Consider the following 16,263-nt stretch of genomic DNA (forward strand, 5'->3'; position numbering starts at 1 on the left):
AAAGAGTTGAAATTGGGACAAGTGCCACGTTTGAGATGCTCAGAAGCGGTACGTGAAGGGTTTGAAGCTGAGAAAACGGCGTCGCAGAGAGAGCAACGGAGCTTAACGGCTTTAGGGAAACCAGTGTCGGTGTTGTGAAGTAAGATTGGTTCAAGATGAGTCCAATACCACGCGCCTTTGCCTTTTACTGCTTTTGTTCTTACCATCATTAACCCTTCGTAACGCTTTTGTAACGCCTTTGTTGCTAACTCTTCCGCAGACGGTAATGGCTGTTGCTGTAATGGCGATTGCGTTTGCGTTTGCTGTTGTTGTTGTTGTTGTGTCGCCGTTGTTGCGTTTGTGGTAGTCGTCGCCATTGTAAAGTCGAAAACAAAAAAAAAACTTTATAACCAAAAAAAAAAAAAAATCTGAACGAATTAAGCTGAAAGTAGCGAAATCTTTAAGGAATTGAAGAAATTTTCTCGGATTCTTGGAAAATTTTCCCGGAAAATGGAAATTGAAAAGAAGGAAAAAGTTGTGTGTTTTTTTTTTCTTTTTCTGAGAAGGGTTTAGTTGATTCTTAGTTTTCTCGTACTATTTCAAAGTCCGCCGGCGGACGGAGATAACTCCGGCGATTTCTCATGACGAAAGATCAAAAACAGAACATTAAAAACAGAAAATAAAAGCTTTCTCTTTTCTTTGGTTTCAACCTCTTTACAAGAAATACTTTTTTCTTCCTCTCTGCTCTGCTCTTCTCACACTGATCGTTTCTTTAGTTTTTATTTTTTATTTTTTATTTTGAAGAGACAGAAATTTTCAAAAGGGGGAAGAAGAAAGAAAGAGACAGTAGAGAGAGAGGGGGAGAAGAAGAAAAAATAAGGGAGACAGAAGTGAATCTCACGCGCAAGAGGTAAACGCGTGGAGTAAAAACATTGAATGAAACGTTTGATAGGAACAAGAAGAAGAAGGGGTGAGAGACCAGACCAGAGTCCCACGTCGTACGAGAACGGAAACAAAGCATTGGTTGTTCGACTCTCTCACTTCACTCTCATTGGTACGTGTTCCTCACACTCTCTCACTTAAAGGTATCTTTTATTAAAACTGTGTAATTTGTAACACCTTTTAATTTTATATTTATTAAAATAAAATCACTTTTTCAGTTTTTTTTTTTATGAAAAATAATTTTTTTGGATGTCTCCTGCTTTCATATTTTTATATATTTTTTTTTGGGAGTGAATTGTTGGAAGAGGTCTTCGGCTGTTTCCTCTTTTTTCCTTAAATTTAATGTTTTTTTTCGTTCATATTATAATATAGTATCAACTATTCCACGTAATCAAATTTGGTAATATTTGGATGGTTCGTGTTATGAACTAACCACCCATATGAATTTAATTAAAATACACTATTTAGAGAGGAAAACCATTCATGACACAAGAAAAAAGCAGCTCACAAACTTAGTACTAAATCATTTAATGATTTTTAAAGTTGATAATTGTGTGAAAGTGTTAATAAATGAGTGAAAGAAAAAAGATTTGTAAATATAATTTTAATATATTTATTGTATGATTGTAAAAAAAAAAAAAGGAAGGAAAAAAAAAACAAAAAAAAAATGATGAGTGGGGTTTTCCATATGTGTCTTGTTGTCTATGTGGGATATATTCAGAATGTGGGCATAAAAGGGCAACCTAGGAATTTAATTTGTTTCTATAGGGACTGTAGAGAGAGAGAGATGAGAGTTGTTGACCAAAAGGACATTCCTTAGTAAATACCTTACTTATTTATTTTCAGAATCCAGTAAATTTTTTATTTATTTATTACATGTGACAAAAAAAACATTTATTGAATATAATAATTGGTGCAATAATAAAATCATTTACTCACCCATTACAATTTGTTTCTGTTCGAAGTAGTATAATGCATGTTTCTAAATAGAAACACTACTTTCAATTTTTGTTGACAATAATTGTATACTTCAATTTACTACTATCAGAGTAATTATAACTGGAAAACAAACTATTTTATCACACTAAATTTTTAAAGAAGACTTTATTTTACTAGTTATGTTACTGCCAAATGCTAGCTAGTAATTATTATTGATAATGATAGAAAATTTTCCATACAAAAAAAATTTATATGTTTTTCTCTATTTTCATTTTCTTGATATCACTTCCCTTATACGAATATAAACAATTTCTTTATTGTCAATATATTCTTTTTAATCGTCCAGAGACTTTCTCTAATTTTGTAATTTAAAAATTTGGTGAGCATTTTCTTAGACAAACTCCAACCTATTTCCATTTATACTTCCAAACTCCATTTTAGAGAAAAACCTTCTCTAACCCCATTCTATTTCCATGGGAGATTTCTATATTTGTCTTTATATTTAGAGATTTTTAATTCATTTTTTTATTTTAGAGTTGAGATTTTTAATTTGCAAATCAGTCCCTTAAATTTATATAGATTTATATTTTATATCTAAATACAGTTAATTATTATTATTTTCTACTTAAACTTATAAATAATAATTTTAAAATTCAACAATTAACATATATAACATAGAAAATAGACAATACAAACAAAAGTACAAAATAACATTACTACCAATAAAATATAAAACACATAATATGATTTAAAATGAAGATTAAAAACAACTTTATACAACAAATACTAATAACTGATGAATGTTGTGTAATGTAATGTTGTTCAATAATAAATTTTAAATATAAATAACATGTTAAAAAAATTTGTTGCTAAAAATAAAATAATTGGGTCAAATTTTTAATTTTAATTAATAAAAAATCATTATATAAATTAATTATAAGATATAAGAAGAATATTCTCTTTTAGAGTCAAATATGAAAAAATAGATTGGAGTAAAACCATCTCCAAAATAGAGTTAGTCCAAAATAAAGTAAAAAATAAAGAAATGGGTTGGAGATACTTTAATAACATATTTTAGGGAGGTGATAAATGTTGTTTATATTAACGTTGTTTTTCTTTTTCCGCAACGTTTGTTTTGCCCATTAGCCATTATGAATGTTCTGAGAATCTGAGGTACTTTTATACCGAAATAGTTTACTTTTTACCCAATCCTTTATTTTCACAAACTCTCTTTTTAACTGTCTTGTGTGGTATCGATGAGTCTCAAGGTCGTTACAACACCCATTTCATGTTTTTCTTTAGTTGTTCTTTTTAACTCATACGTTTTTTTCCTTGTTAAGTTATTTACTTTGCTTAACAAGAAAAAGGTATGAATCCACTTTTTATTATTTATACCTAATTACCTATTTACTCTATTTATGCTAGTTTATGTATGTTCCATTTATGTGTGTATTTCTGTTGTGGGATTTTGTAAATAGGTATGCAAATTATAAAAGAATGTAACTGATACAATACTTATCTTAAATTCTTACTGGAGCAGAGCAGAACATAGTGTTCTTCTATTCATTTATGCATAATTAATAGAATCAGTTGGTGTTATGAAATAATCTGAGTATATAGGATCAAATATATGTGAATCTGTTTCCACAGGATACATCCTAGGTACCAGGATATTAAAATAATGACGGATGCACAACTTTCATTGTTTAGTTTGGATATTGATTCTTGGATATTGGATATTTGGTGTGATTCCATCAAAAATACACGTATTTATAGGGAAGCCTATACCTAAAACTAGACTAATCTCCAAGGTCCATAGACATTTGAATCTTTTTACCATTACAAATGTTTACAGGTAGTCAAACTACAAGGTTAAAAGAAAACATATGGTTTTATATATCTTCACTTTTTATTTCTACGTAATTGCAATATTGTCATTGGATCCCTGAAAATCAAGTCAATATCCAATATTTAACTAATCTATCTGTCGGTATCCTTATATATCTTTGATTATCAAGGCAATAAGATTGAGCTATCTTAATCAAATGTCAGCCTCTCAAAAAGAAATGAAATCAAATGTTTTCGACGTAAGATATAAAAATATTACGTAGGGTTACAAAATGAAAGAATGTTTGGGTCATATTTATATGTATTTTTTTCTACAATTAGTGGAGATCATCAGTCTATTCTACTAGACCATCCCTATATACTTAACTTTTGTAGACCCGAAAATTGAAAAATTAAATTGCACATCTGTTTTATATATACTTATATTTATAGTTTTGCCAAATAAAAAACGTTATTCATAAATTACTTATTCATTTTTTTAAAAACATGATAACACCCAAAAAACAGTTAAACTGTTTAATCTCTTTATAGAAAAGGATATATATAACAGTTGGGAGATATAAAAGAAAGAAAAAAATAATAATAACAATAGTTAAAGAATACAAGTGGAAAATTAGTAGGAGTCAAGATTTAATTGGTCATTGTCTTAATGTCAGTATAGCCACACGTCACAACTGTCTCCCACCTTTCTTGTGTACGATCGTATAATGTACTTATGATTATACGATAATTTTGTAAGAATTTGTTTTTTAAAATAGTACTATAATAAATAGACCAGCACTAAAAATATTAAAAGATGAATGGTCCTTAATTTGAGAATTATCTTTTCTTATGTGTGTTTGTTACATATCATCCGCAAGAAGCCGGAGGTTATCTGGTAAGAGTTGTATCGTTAGATTGTCTTAAACATTAAATGGGCGTTTAACCAATCATTTGGACTAATTTATTTAGAGTGATTTTTAAATAATTCCTTCTTTACTGCTAACAAGAAAAGAAAATAAACAAAACAAAGGTGAAGATTTTTCTCACGTGAGAGAGAAGTCCTACTCTTTTCTCAAATTCCACTTGCAGGATATGGCAACTCAGTTTGCGCCAGAATTCTCAAACTTTTAATACCGTAATTTAATAATCGTATTAAAATGAAAACTAGTTTTTAACGTCTTGTAAGGATTAGCTAACAAACAAATGAAGAAGGATTACACAAATATTTTAAAAACGAAGAAAAGAGTAAAAAAGTAGACAAGAAACACTACCAAATTTGACTCTCGTAACTCGCATGATTTTGTCCTTACAAAAGTCACATCGAAGGCATGGGGTAGTAGTTACATTGTATACCAATAAGAAACTTTTGTTTTTCCATATAAATTATTCCCACTTTAACAAAACTATGGTTACTAAATACTACTTACTACTTCTGGTATAAGTATTATACAAAGTAACCGAATGATTTCATAACTTCACGTGAATAGATATTGATACCAAAAAAAAAAAAAAAAAGCTTTACGTGACTATCTTGGAAGATAAATTCTCTATTTCGACAGTTTAATCATTATTCTTAGTTATTATATTCTATATATATGTACAATTTGACACGAACTATTTTAAATTGTAATTCAGACCAGTTTACTTAGATTTGAATACATGTTCGTGATTTCTTAATTTTCAGACTTTTTTTTTTGGTTGAAACTAATGTTTCGTGTTCGTTTTTTTACAAGAAATTTGTGTATGTTTACAGAGAAGTTTGATTGTATGTAAATGATTTACAGTGAAAGCCGTAATAAGAAAATTAGTAAGAACGTATACGATAACAATTAATTTGCTTCATTTACAAGCTTGTGTATTACGAATTCTCTATGCCAACCACTCCACTACGTTTTTGTTGTAGAGCTGATCAATACAACAAAAAGATGGATATCATACATATAATAGTAATAAATTACAAAGTCACGAAAACACATGTTCGGGAATAAATTACTGTTATTATGAACTTGGAGAGTTTCATTCTTTTCGACGGCAAATAGTATTCTAAAGAAGAACACAGAAGAAGTAAGCAATATTTATGTATTCTACACTTAAAAGTTAAAAGAACAGAATTTTTGTTTCATTTTTCTTTTAATAACATTTTTTCTTTGTGCAACGATTTAAATGGAGCAGTTAAAATGACTAAAAAACACTGCTGGTTGGGATATAACAGAGAAATAACATTTGTTGGGATTTGAGAATGACTTGTGAGTTTTGAGCAATGAGATTAATGATTGTGAATTTTAACAAAAGAAATGATGTTTTTTTAAAGATATCAAATTGAAAGTCTAATAAGTAATAACTTGCGGTATAAAAAACTGTATACAAAATATTAGGAAAAAGGTAAACTACCAAACTGTTGTAAAAAAGGGTACACTACCAAACTAGTAAATTTCATATTCTGTTTCCCTTTTTTAAAAAGTAGAATAAATTAACTAAAACAAGTTTTAAAGTGGTAATAGAATTAGGCCAATTATTAAATTTTATTCTTTTTTCGGGGGTCAACAATTAGGCCAATTATTTGAAACATGAAATGAAACATAACTAAAACAAAATTCAAGTGTTAAAAAAAAAAAAACTAAAACAAAAATTGTTAGAAAAAAAAGAAGAAAATAGAAACATCAAAAAGCTGGATTTTATCAATCACATGATTGAAGGAGCTCTCTGGGTTCCACATTCAGTAAAATTTAAAAGATTTAAAAAAAGTAACTCTTCAGTCTTTTTTAATTGGGCTAAATTTTTTGACTTACATACCCGATACGATTATATTATAGAACCGGTGAGAACCGGGAATTGATTTTAATCGGTTCGACAAAACAAAACTGTCAAAAAGGCAGAAGTAGCGTACTTTCTTCAACACTAGTTCCCGATCAAGAATCTCGAACACAGAGATCGATGATATATATATATATACTGAACTGACTTGATTATCCGACAATAAACATATCTCTGTTTCATCTTAGATACCCAGAAGCTTAAAAGCCAAGAAGAACACAACGAAATCAATCCGAGGTAATTAGTTGTCGGGAGCCAGGAGGAGGAGGAGGAAGCATGGGAGAGGTCTTGACATGGATTATTTCATTCGTCATCCTTATCACTCTTGTCGGACTCATCGTCTATCAGGTTCGATCTGATTCCCACTTTGGACAACAACCAAAAAAAAAAAAAAACCCTAAAAGTGTATACTTTGGTTCCATCGCGTCTTCTTGCTTGTTGTATTTGAATAAACTCTGCTTACTTAGGCTTATTCAAGCATTCAATTGAACTAAATTTAGGGTTTTGTGTTCTTTCAATCATAAAGAATTGGTTTCGAGTTTTGGGAATGTGATAAAGTTAGTAACTTTAGGGTTTTCTGTATATATAACTAGTTAATCTGTCAAAGTTACAATTTTTGTTTCTCAAATTCTTTAGTTGATTCTTGATATTTGCGTATTGAAATCTCTAGATGTTGTCTTCTCAATTTATATCAATCCAGCAAGTCTTTGTAGGAGTGTCTTCTCAATCTCATGGGTATTAGAGTTTACTACATTATGTTTCTTATTAATGAGCTCTGGTTTAGTAAAAAGTTGTTCTATACTGTTTTGTGCTTAGATTATGATTATCTGTAATAGAAATTGATCATAGGTCTATGCTCTTGTGCTTTGCTTGTGATATGCTGAAACTGAAGTACACATTATGTAACGATAGTGACGACTGTGCTTATCTATGTCATATTTCTTGATTTTTGCAGCTTATTAGCTTAGCTGATCTCGAGTTTGATTACATCAACCCTTACGACTCTGCATCAAGAATAAACTTTGTGGTAGTACCAGAATCCATCCTTCAAGGATTTTTATGCGTATTCTACCTCTTTACGGGTCATTGGTTCATGGCAATCCTCTGTGTTCCTTATCTCTACTACAACTTCCATCTGTGAGTCTCTCTAAAATTACATAATTTTGGAGAAAGTTTAACATCCCAATGTCAAGGTGGTTTTGATTAATGAGTACATATCATTCTTTTTTTGTTTTGTTAAGTTACTCGAGAAAACAGCATTTGATAGACGTCACAGAGATCTTCAACTTGCTCGATTGGGAAAAGAAGAAACGACTCTTCAAGCTCGCTTACATAGTCCTCACTCTATTTCTCACCATCTTCTGGTAAAACAAAACCTCTCTCACTTGTCTTCTTTACTCAATCATGATATCGTACCAAAACCAGTGAAAACTTATGTTGCAAACTTCTTCTTTTTTTTATAGGTTAATCTATTCAACACTTGATGATTACGAGGACTGAACCGTGCTTGAAGATACATCGCTCGGTTTGTTCAAACCCCCTTTCTTGCTACTTGACACTGAGCTTTAAGAGACGACAGCAGTGTGACGATGAAAAGGAAGGTTTTGTATGTTAGTTAACTGGTTTTAAGGGGGGGGGGGCGACTAGAGATTTTCTCTAAACCAGATTTATAGTCCATTAGATTGTTTGATCTTTGTGGTGAATCTGTTTAACCATATCGGAACCTTCTAACTTATTCAGAGGTTTTACTTTTTTTTTTTAGCTGCAAAATTAATATTTTTAGGGGTTTTTAGTATTTAAATAAAGAGAAATTGGTAAATTCTTCAATTGTGGTGAAGCTAGAAGAATTTTTTTTATCTTTAATCATCGTGGTGAGTTCTTCTTTCTTTAGATTTTGATTCATCCCAATCGAGTATGAAATTGTGAAGATCGTCGTTTGGATTCTGAATCTCCTGAAACCCTAATCAATCCCAAATCATCATCATCTCTCGATCACGCTTTTGATTTTTCTAAGTTTCGAGTGGATTTGTGGGTGAAACTTAATGTAATTTGCAAAAGTTTTGTTACTCTATGTTGAATGAATCTTAATAGTTCGTATGGGGTTTTTATTGTCTCGTGAAGTGGATTAAGACAGACTATAGCGTTAGGGTTTGGATCATAGAGTCAGAAATCGAAATCAGCGTTAAACACAATGTTAATTATTTATTTGAGCTAAGATTACTGTCAAATCACAAAGTAACTAAGCTTCTCATTTGGCTGAATTTGGAGATTGTTCTGACTTTGATGATAATCATATATGTTAACTGCAGATTTTTTTAGTCATGTTCTTGAATGTAGTCTGGTATCAGTTTCTTCTCTGCTTCACTGGTCAAACTGCATTGTAGTTTCCGTTGTTTAGTTTTTTGATGTAATGTAACCGAGCTTTTGATTTGATTCCAATGGCTAAATTTTTTCGAATTGTACTCTTGTTTTCATGTTCTTTGCTTCAAGATTTTCAATGGTTAACTCAATCAAAGGAGTCTTCATCTCATGGTACATTACCTTCTCTTGTTAATATTGAAATCACTTTATCTTGCGTTGATGCCAAATCCTTGGTGTTTTTTTCTTTTTGCTTTTCTTGGTAGCGATGTTCCCATGGCGCAGTTCATTGCACATTTGAACAATTCGTTGCCTCCTTCACAGAAGTTTATACTTCAGGTACTGAAACTGGACACTACTTGTATGTTTGTGAAGCCGCAAGCAGAGGAGATGATTCATAGTGCCGTCATCAAGTTCAGGGACCAAAACTCTTACGCAAAGACGAATTGATCGGTTTACTTGGGATCTTAATATAGTGCGAGAGAGATCAACAAAGGATTTGTGTGAAATCTGTGATGAACCATACCATGTTTGTAAACGATTAGTGTGTACAGGAATGAGATAATTTTTTCATTAGACTTAAGAGTTTAAGACCTGAACGTTTCAGACAAAAGCATTGAACCAATTTCATTAGCTTCTTCTTGTTTTACAACTTTTAGTCTATTTGTGATTATTCAGTTATTCACAATGGAGACACACTGTTGAGTATTTTATGCTTTATATTATGGAAGCCTTTGTGCTATCTCATCATTTAGGAGGTCAGAGATATGATGAAGTTGTTGTTGTGGTAATGAGAACGCCGCGTTTTATGCCTAATGGTGGTGACAATAAAGTAAAGTAGTCCGGTTGAAGAAAACCAGCTGTAAAATCGAATCAACATTGAACCGATTATAGGGTTTATTCGATTATGTGCAGTGTTCACAACTTCACTCACTTGCAAGTTGCAAGAGAATCATTCTGGAGAGCCATTTTCGAAGCAGTCAAGAGGATGAGGAGATCGATTGCGATTTCGATGGCGGGCAAGAGTTATTATATTCATCGGCTTACTCTGGAGAGAGGTAATCCTGGAAGCGCTCCTGCTGCTCTTTGTTGGAGACGATCTTTTTCTGATTACAGAGAGATATTGAGTAGACGAAATGGGAAATTACAGGATTTGAAGTTAGACGATGCAATTGGTTTGTTTGGTAACATGGTCAAGTCTCGTCCTTTTCCTTCAATCATTGAGTTTAACAAATTGTTGAGTGCCATTGCTAAGATGAAGAAGTATGATGTTGTCATCTCCTTGGGCGAGCAGATGCAGAAGCTGGGGATTTCACACAGTCTCTATACATACAGTATTCTCATAAACTGTTTCTGCCGCCGCTCCCAACTCTCTCTTGCTTTAGCTCTTCTTGGGAAGATGATGAAACTCGGTTATGAGCCCAATGTTGTCACACTTTCTTCTCTTGTCAATGGTTTCTGTCACGGGAATAGGATTTGGGATGCCGTAGCTTTGGTTGATCAGATGGTGGAAATGGGATATCAACCTAATACCGTTACATTTAACACTCTTATCCATGGCCTTTTTCTTCACAACAAAGCTTCAGAAGCTGTGGCTTTAGTTGACCGGATGGCTTTAAAAGGCTGTCAACCGGACCTAGTGACATACAGTGTGGTAGTCAATGGACTATGTAAGAGAGGTGACATTGATTTGGCTTTAAATTTGCTCAAGAAGATGGAGAAAGGAAAAATTAAGGTCAATGTTGTAATCTACAGCACCGTCATTGATAGTCTTTGCAAATATAAACATTTGGATGATGCTCTCAACCTGTTCAACGAAATGGAGAAGAAAGGAATTAGAGCCAATGTTGTTACCTACAACTCCCTCATAAGCTGCCTTTGTAATTACAGTAGATGGAGTGATGCCTCTAGATTACTCAGTGATATGATCATGAGGAAAATCAACCCAAATGTAGTCACTTTCAGCGCATTGATCGATGCGTTTGTGAAGGAGGGGAAGCTTCTAGAAGCTGAGAAATAGTACGAGGAGATGATCAAAAGGTCTATAGATCCTAGTATTGTCACGTTCAATTCATTGATCAACAGGTTTTGCATGCACGATCGTCTAAACGAGGCCAAGCATATGTTTTCTTTGATGGTTAGCAAGGATTGCCTCCCAAACGTAGTGACATATACTACTCTTATAAAGGGATTTTGCAAGTGTAAAAGGGTAGAGGATGCTATGGGGATCTTCTGCGACATGTCTCAAAGAGGATTTGTTGGAGACACAGTCACTTACAATACTCTTATCCAAGGATTTTTCCAAGCTGATGATTGTGATAATGCCCAAATGGTATTCAAAAAGATGGAATCTGATGGTGTGCCTCCTAGTATCGTGACTTACAACATTTTGTTAGATGGACTTTGTAAAAACGGGAAGCTAGAGAAGGCATTGGTGATCTTCGAATATATGCAAAAGAGTGAACTGGAACTCAATATTTTCACATATAATATTATGATTGAAGGGATGTGCAAGGCTGGTAAGGTGGAAGATGGGTGGGATCTATTTTGTAGCCTCAACCTTAAAGGAGTGAAGCCTAACGTTGTAACCTATACTACAATGATGTCAGGCTTGTGTAGTAAACGCCTATTAGAGGAAGCAGATGCCTTGTTCAGAGAAATGAAAGTAGATGGGCCTCTTCCAGATAGCGGTACATATAATATGTTAATCAGGGCACAACTTAGATATGGTGACGAAACCGCATCAGCAGAACTCATCAAAGAAATGAGGAGTTGCGGGTTTGCTGGAGATGCTTCAACTTTTGGCTTGGTCATTAATATGTTGCATGATGGGAGATTGGACAAAAGCTTTCTGGATATGCTTTCTTAAAACAGTTTAATCCTCAAGAGAAGAGGAGTGGCAGGACATCTGTGAGGTCAATCAAGTACGTATGTTGTTTCCTGTACACAAAAAGTTTCTGAATCTGTTTGTATTAGAAATATAAATGAATGTTATTAGGTTTGAATATATAGATTCATAGTGCTCTCCGATAGTTTTTTTTTCTTTTTCTGAAATGCTTCTTGTTACTTTTACAAGAATAAGAGATCACTTCTAAACAGTCATTATGTTCTCACGTCACGTTACATGTGGATATAGACGTCTTCGTGGTGAATCAGAATTTTATTTTACTTTTCTATTGGTTACTTATTTTTGGTGGAGTCCTTAATGTTCTCATGTTGTTGTGTCTAAGTTTTATGAACATGACTGATACTGTTCTTTCCTAGTTAGGTTGCAAACAACAAGAGTTGATCCACACCCTTCAAGAAGATTTCAGATTTTTCGAATAGAGAGGGTTTTGTTTCGTTTCTCACCATGCCTTTGCTTCCCAAAGCTCTCCTCATATTTGGAACTGTAATGCCAAATGGAGCTTATTCGTGTCAGTTTACTGATGGAAAAGTGTTTTTTGGTGTAAATTTCTTGTGAACTGCAAAGCTTTTTTTACATATTGTTATCTGCTTAGCGTATGTTTTACAAGTGTTTTGGGGATCTTGTAGGAGATGAAAAAAAAAAGCTCACAAATTGGTGATTACCACTTGATAGATTGAAATAATTGTAGATTTCTGTAAAAAAAGCTCATTACTATACCCTCATTAAGATGGATAAATTGCTGGTCTACAATTGGGGATCTTGTAGGAGATGGAACTTTCTTACAGCTGTTTAATATCTTATGTTTCTTATCCAGAAGCTGTACTAGTAGTTGGAGTTACATGTTTTGCAATAGAGATGACTCTTCGGGATAATGTCCATGGTTTTAGTGGTGATTAAAGAGGGAGGAATGTCGGGCTAGTACATTGATGAGGTGAGTTGAGTCACAATGATATGTGTTTATTATGTTGTCGAGTGTCTTATCATTTCTCTGTTTTTTTTTGGTGATTTGTTTGTATGACCTCTATGAGACTTTTGTTGTTGCTCTTCTCGTATGTTCCCGTGGAAATTACTGTTGTGGGTTAAAGATCATTTCAAAATATTGAAGGACAATGCTGCTATCTCATATTTTACTTCTTGTTAACCGCTACCACTTGGATGTGTATTAGGCTTGGGGTTTCTATCTTATATTATAGTTGGTTTGATGCTTTTTTTTATGTCTTCAACTTACTAATATGTTAATTGGTAGCTGAAGTTTTTTTCCCTTTTTTTCCAGCTAGATGATGATGATGGTTATATTCCGAATGAATTGCATGGGAATGATGATGGTATAGTGCCAGACTCGGTGTATGAGGATGTAGGTCAGTTTCCAGTTCTAGTCAGTAGCAGGAAGAAACGAAGAAATGAAGATATGGGTAGCAGAACAAACCGTTTAAAGTGTAATACTTTTATCAAGAGGGAGGGCGATATGTTAGGAAGAAATTCATGGTCTAATAAAAACAGTGGTGTGCCTCTACGGTTTGGGGCAAAGATGTTCAGGATATGACATTGGAGGGAGGATGCAAACATTTCAGATCATGGTTTTCACTGGTGGCAACGCAGATGTGGTTGAAAACTTCTCCACTGCAGATCCTATGTTGTGTGACAATTCCGCCATAACACATGATGGAGTGTATAATTTATTCCCTCAACAACATTCCGGATGCTGAAAATAATCTCAACTTTTTCGACAATGGAGACAAAGAAAGCAATGATCTATTCTATGGCTGGGGTGACATAGGACACTTTGAGGATGTGGACAACATTGCTTAGGTAAAAACGTAAGATATTCTCCTTTAGAATCTTTAATGCATTGGGGGCTCATCGCTTATAGGAGAAACATGTTATCATTGTAATTAGCTTACAACTTTCGGCTTGAATAGTCTTAATAATGATAACATGTTTTCTTCTGCTCAGCCAAACGAGGGGACAGAAGGTGCGATGACAGATGATTTAAAACCAGACAAAATGTTGGAAAATCAAAGAACCCCTATGTTGCAGGTTGAAGATTTTTTGAACAATAGTGAGTCCAGCCATACTTTGGAAGATGAGTATGTATATACTGTTGCGGGCAATTCAGCTCAAGGAAAATCATTAGAAAATGTAATTAATACGAGTTCGCAAAAGATGTATCTGAAGCCATCAGGGTTTGTTCCTTTTCAACTACCACTTCTACTGTTGGTTGATATACTAACAAGTAACAACAACCCACAATTTTGTAAAAACTTTTGGCTTGCGGTCTGATATTTTTCCTGTGTTCAAAATATTTGGGTTGATTCATGGTTTTTTTCTCCACAACAATGTCAACAAAGCTTCCGAAGCTGTGGCTTTTCTAGTATTGATTAAAAGTTCCAAGTTAATACAATTACAACTGATTGATCAATAAAGGCACACCAAATTTTATGTACACGTCACAATAATTTCTTCGTATGTACAGAGAGAAAAAAAAAATAGAGTTTTGAAAAAATCAAACAAACAGTTTCTCTGTTCGTTTCTCTTCTCTCCATCCATTGTAAACGTTTGCAATGTAATCTTCGATCCTGCTCGTCAAGGTATCATCATCATCATCATCACCATGGGAATGATGATGATCATCATCATGGTTTTCAACACCATCATCACCACCATCTTGATTCCATTGGCTACAATCCTCATCATTCCATATACAACCATCATCATCAACTTCGTGATAACCATCATAATAACCAAAACTATCATCATAGTAATACCTTGTGAGATTACAACAGTCTCTGTTCTTGTCTATGATTTCACCATCAAGCATACTGTCCTCTTCAAAAGTGTACAAAACACAGGAATCTTCGTTTTCTTCGTGAATAGAGCGATTACGATCTATGATAAGCAAGAAAAGAACCAAACAGAGGAAAAGGAAAATAAGAAGAGGATTTGGAGGATTGTTGAAATATCTCAAGAAGAAAAAGAGCATGAATGTTGAAACAATTGTTCTCCACATCATCTCCATGCCATTGATTATTATAATGTTGAGCTTCTTCATTTGGGCTCTATCTATATCAACAAAAGAGTAACTTTACAGGGAAAAAAAATCGAATTTAAGAGTAGCTTTCCGGGGAAATACCATGAATTATGCTGAGACAGTGAGTGGAATAAGTCTGTTGTGTGAAGTTATTGTAAAACTTCAAAGCTCAAGGTATATACTTTGTATATAATAATCTTAAAGATTCTTAATATTCTAATTAAGGATACGTGTTGTACACATGTCTGTTTCTTGCTACGCAAGTTCTAACTATATTTATATGTTCTTGAGAGACAGAAGTTTACGACTCTTGAAATGGACACAGTTTTTTATTTAAGTTATGATTACGCCGTTTATCTCATTTTTAAAAGTAATAGTTTATATATGCAGATGAGTAAAATATAAAATAATAGTATGTACCTTTTTGTGTGTGTGTGTGATCATAAAAGTTACATACTATTATTTTACATATTTACTCATCTGCATATATAAAAAGAAGGTGGAATTACAATCCGTAATCTAGTATAAGAAGTAACTCATTAATTTTTTTCACATATTTTCACAGCATTTACATGACTCAACAAAACTCTACCTACGATAGAGTCAAAACCTATATCATCCTCTCTTATATTACGTACCAATATTGGTTTGCACACACATTACATGACATGAACAAAGAAGCCATTCTCCTATATATATTCACTCTTTCGTAACACATAAAATCAAAATTTTGAAACGTTAAAAAAATGGAGGGTACAAAGCAAGGAGACAATGAATACATTTTCCGCAGTCTGTATCCATCTGTGCCCATTCCTGAAAAGCTTACACTGGTATCCACTTTCTATATTTTGTGCATTCCATACTTAAAGACTAATCGTACATTCTTATTTGTTTCAAGTTTCGTATAGTTTTTTTTTTGTTGTTGTTGTCAGATTCCATTTATATACTAATGAAAACTTATTACTAATGTCTATATATGTGAAAAAGCCTGAATTTGTGCTCCAAGGAGTTGAAGAATACACCGAGAATGTGGCGTTTGTAGAGGCGGTGACGGGGAAAGCGGTGACGTACGGTGATGTAGTGAGGGACACGAAGAGGCTTGCCAAAGCGTTGACTTCTCTCGGACTAAGGAAAGGTCAAGTAATGGTTGTGGTTCTACCAAACGTCGCTGAGTATGGGATTATTGCCCTTGGCATTATGTCTGCCGGTGGAGTCTTCTCCGGCGCTAATCCGACGGCTCTTGTCTCCGAGATCAAGAAGCAAGTTGAATCTTCCGGTGCCAAAGGAATCATCACTGATGCTACTAATTATGAAAAGGTAAATTAAACATGAATTCGGGTTGGTATATGGTATAGACTAGAAACCAGATTGAAATAAATCAACAAACCAACTTCGATTAATTTCAATTTTGGTGTGGTATAATGTCGATTTGGTTTTTGGTTTGAAATTTGATTTTGATTAATAA

General features: G+C 33.3%; 4 protein-coding genes and 1 pseudogene across 5 annotated transcripts in view; 4 read left to right on the forward strand and 1 right to left on the reverse strand.

The window, feature by feature from the left end:
* On the forward strand, nucleotides 6,562–8,619 carry LOC104752950 (protein cornichon homolog 3). Its single transcript, XM_010475214.2, has 4 exons — nucleotides 6,562–6,852; nucleotides 7,460–7,641; nucleotides 7,746–7,868; nucleotides 7,968–8,619. The coding sequence occupies exons 1-4, from the start codon at nucleotides 6,781–6,783 to the stop codon at nucleotides 8,002–8,004; spliced, it is 414 nt and encodes a 137-aa protein (XP_010473516.1). The 5' UTR covers nucleotides 6,562–6,780; the 3' UTR covers nucleotides 8,005–8,619.
* LOC109129617 (RNA polymerase II transcription factor B subunit 5-like) lies at nucleotides 8,714–9,457 on the forward strand. Its single transcript, XM_019238082.1, has 2 exons — nucleotides 8,714–9,036; nucleotides 9,129–9,457. Exons 1-2 carry the CDS (start codon nucleotides 8,978–8,980, stop codon nucleotides 9,310–9,312), a joined length of 243 nt encoding a protein of 80 aa, XP_019093627.1. The 5' UTR covers nucleotides 8,714–8,977; the 3' UTR covers nucleotides 9,313–9,457.
* Nucleotides 9,851–11,731, forward strand: LOC104752951 (annotated as a pseudogene).
* On the reverse strand, nucleotides 14,108–14,818 carry LOC104752953 (protein PFC0760c-like). Of its 2 annotated transcripts, XM_010475215.2 has the most exons (2): nucleotides 14,536–14,818; nucleotides 14,108–14,448 (listed from the first exon to the last, which is right to left on the reverse strand). In XM_010475215.2, the coding sequence occupies exons 1-2, from the start codon at nucleotides 14,784–14,786 to the stop codon at nucleotides 14,274–14,276; spliced, it is 426 nt and encodes a 141-aa protein (XP_010473517.1). In that variant the 5' UTR covers nucleotides 14,787–14,818; the 3' UTR covers nucleotides 14,108–14,273. The 2 variants fall into 2 exon arrangements, with proteins under 2 accessions (XP_010473517.1, XP_019093583.1); XM_019238038.1 differs by having other exon boundaries at nucleotides 14,108–14,818.
* LOC104752954 (4-coumarate--CoA ligase-like 1) overlaps nucleotides 15,538–16,263 on the forward strand; it is a 3,275-nt gene continuing 2,549 nt past the window's right edge. The window contains exons 1-2 of the mRNA XM_010475216.1: nucleotides 15,538–15,628; nucleotides 15,786–16,115. Coding sequence (XP_010473518.1) covers nucleotides 15,545–15,628; nucleotides 15,786–16,115 — 414 coding nt within the window. The 5' untranslated portion in view covers nucleotides 15,538–15,544. The remainder of the gene's footprint in view (nucleotides 15,629–15,785; nucleotides 16,116–16,263) is intronic.

The sequence above is a fragment of the Camelina sativa genome, chromosome 16, assembly GCF_000633955.1.
Source record: "Camelina sativa cultivar DH55 chromosome 16, Cs, whole genome shotgun sequence".
Classification (NCBI taxonomy): Eukaryota; Viridiplantae; Streptophyta; class Magnoliopsida; order Brassicales; family Brassicaceae; genus Camelina; species Camelina sativa.

What these genes read in the sequence shown, in the direction of transcription:
- LOC104752950 (XM_010475214.2), top strand. Translation starts at nt 6,781, where the DNA reads ATGGGAGAGGTCTTGACATGGATTATTTCATTCGTCATCCTTATCACT. An exon ending in TCGGACTCATCGTCTATCAG is followed by an intron (nt 6,853 to 7,459) that starts GTTCGATCTGAT and finishes TGATTTTTGCAG; the next exon opens with CTTATTAGCTTAGCTGATCT. An exon ending in CTATTTCTCACCATCTTCTG is followed by an intron (nt 7,869 to 7,967) that starts GTAAAACAAAAC and finishes TTTTTTTTATAG; the next exon opens with GTTAATCTATTCAACACTTG.
- LOC109129617 (XM_019238082.1), top strand. Translation starts at nt 8,978, where the DNA reads ATGTTCTTTGCTTCAAGATTTTCAATGGTTAACTCAATCAAAGGAGTC. An exon ending in AAAGGAGTCTTCATCTCATG is followed by an intron (nt 9,037 to 9,128) that starts GTACATTACCTT and finishes TTTTCTTGGTAG; the next exon opens with CGATGTTCCCATGGCGCAGT.
- LOC104752953 (XM_019238038.1), bottom strand. Translation starts at nt 14,786, where the DNA reads ATGGAGATGATGTGGAGAACAATTGTTTCAACATTCATGCTCTTTTTC.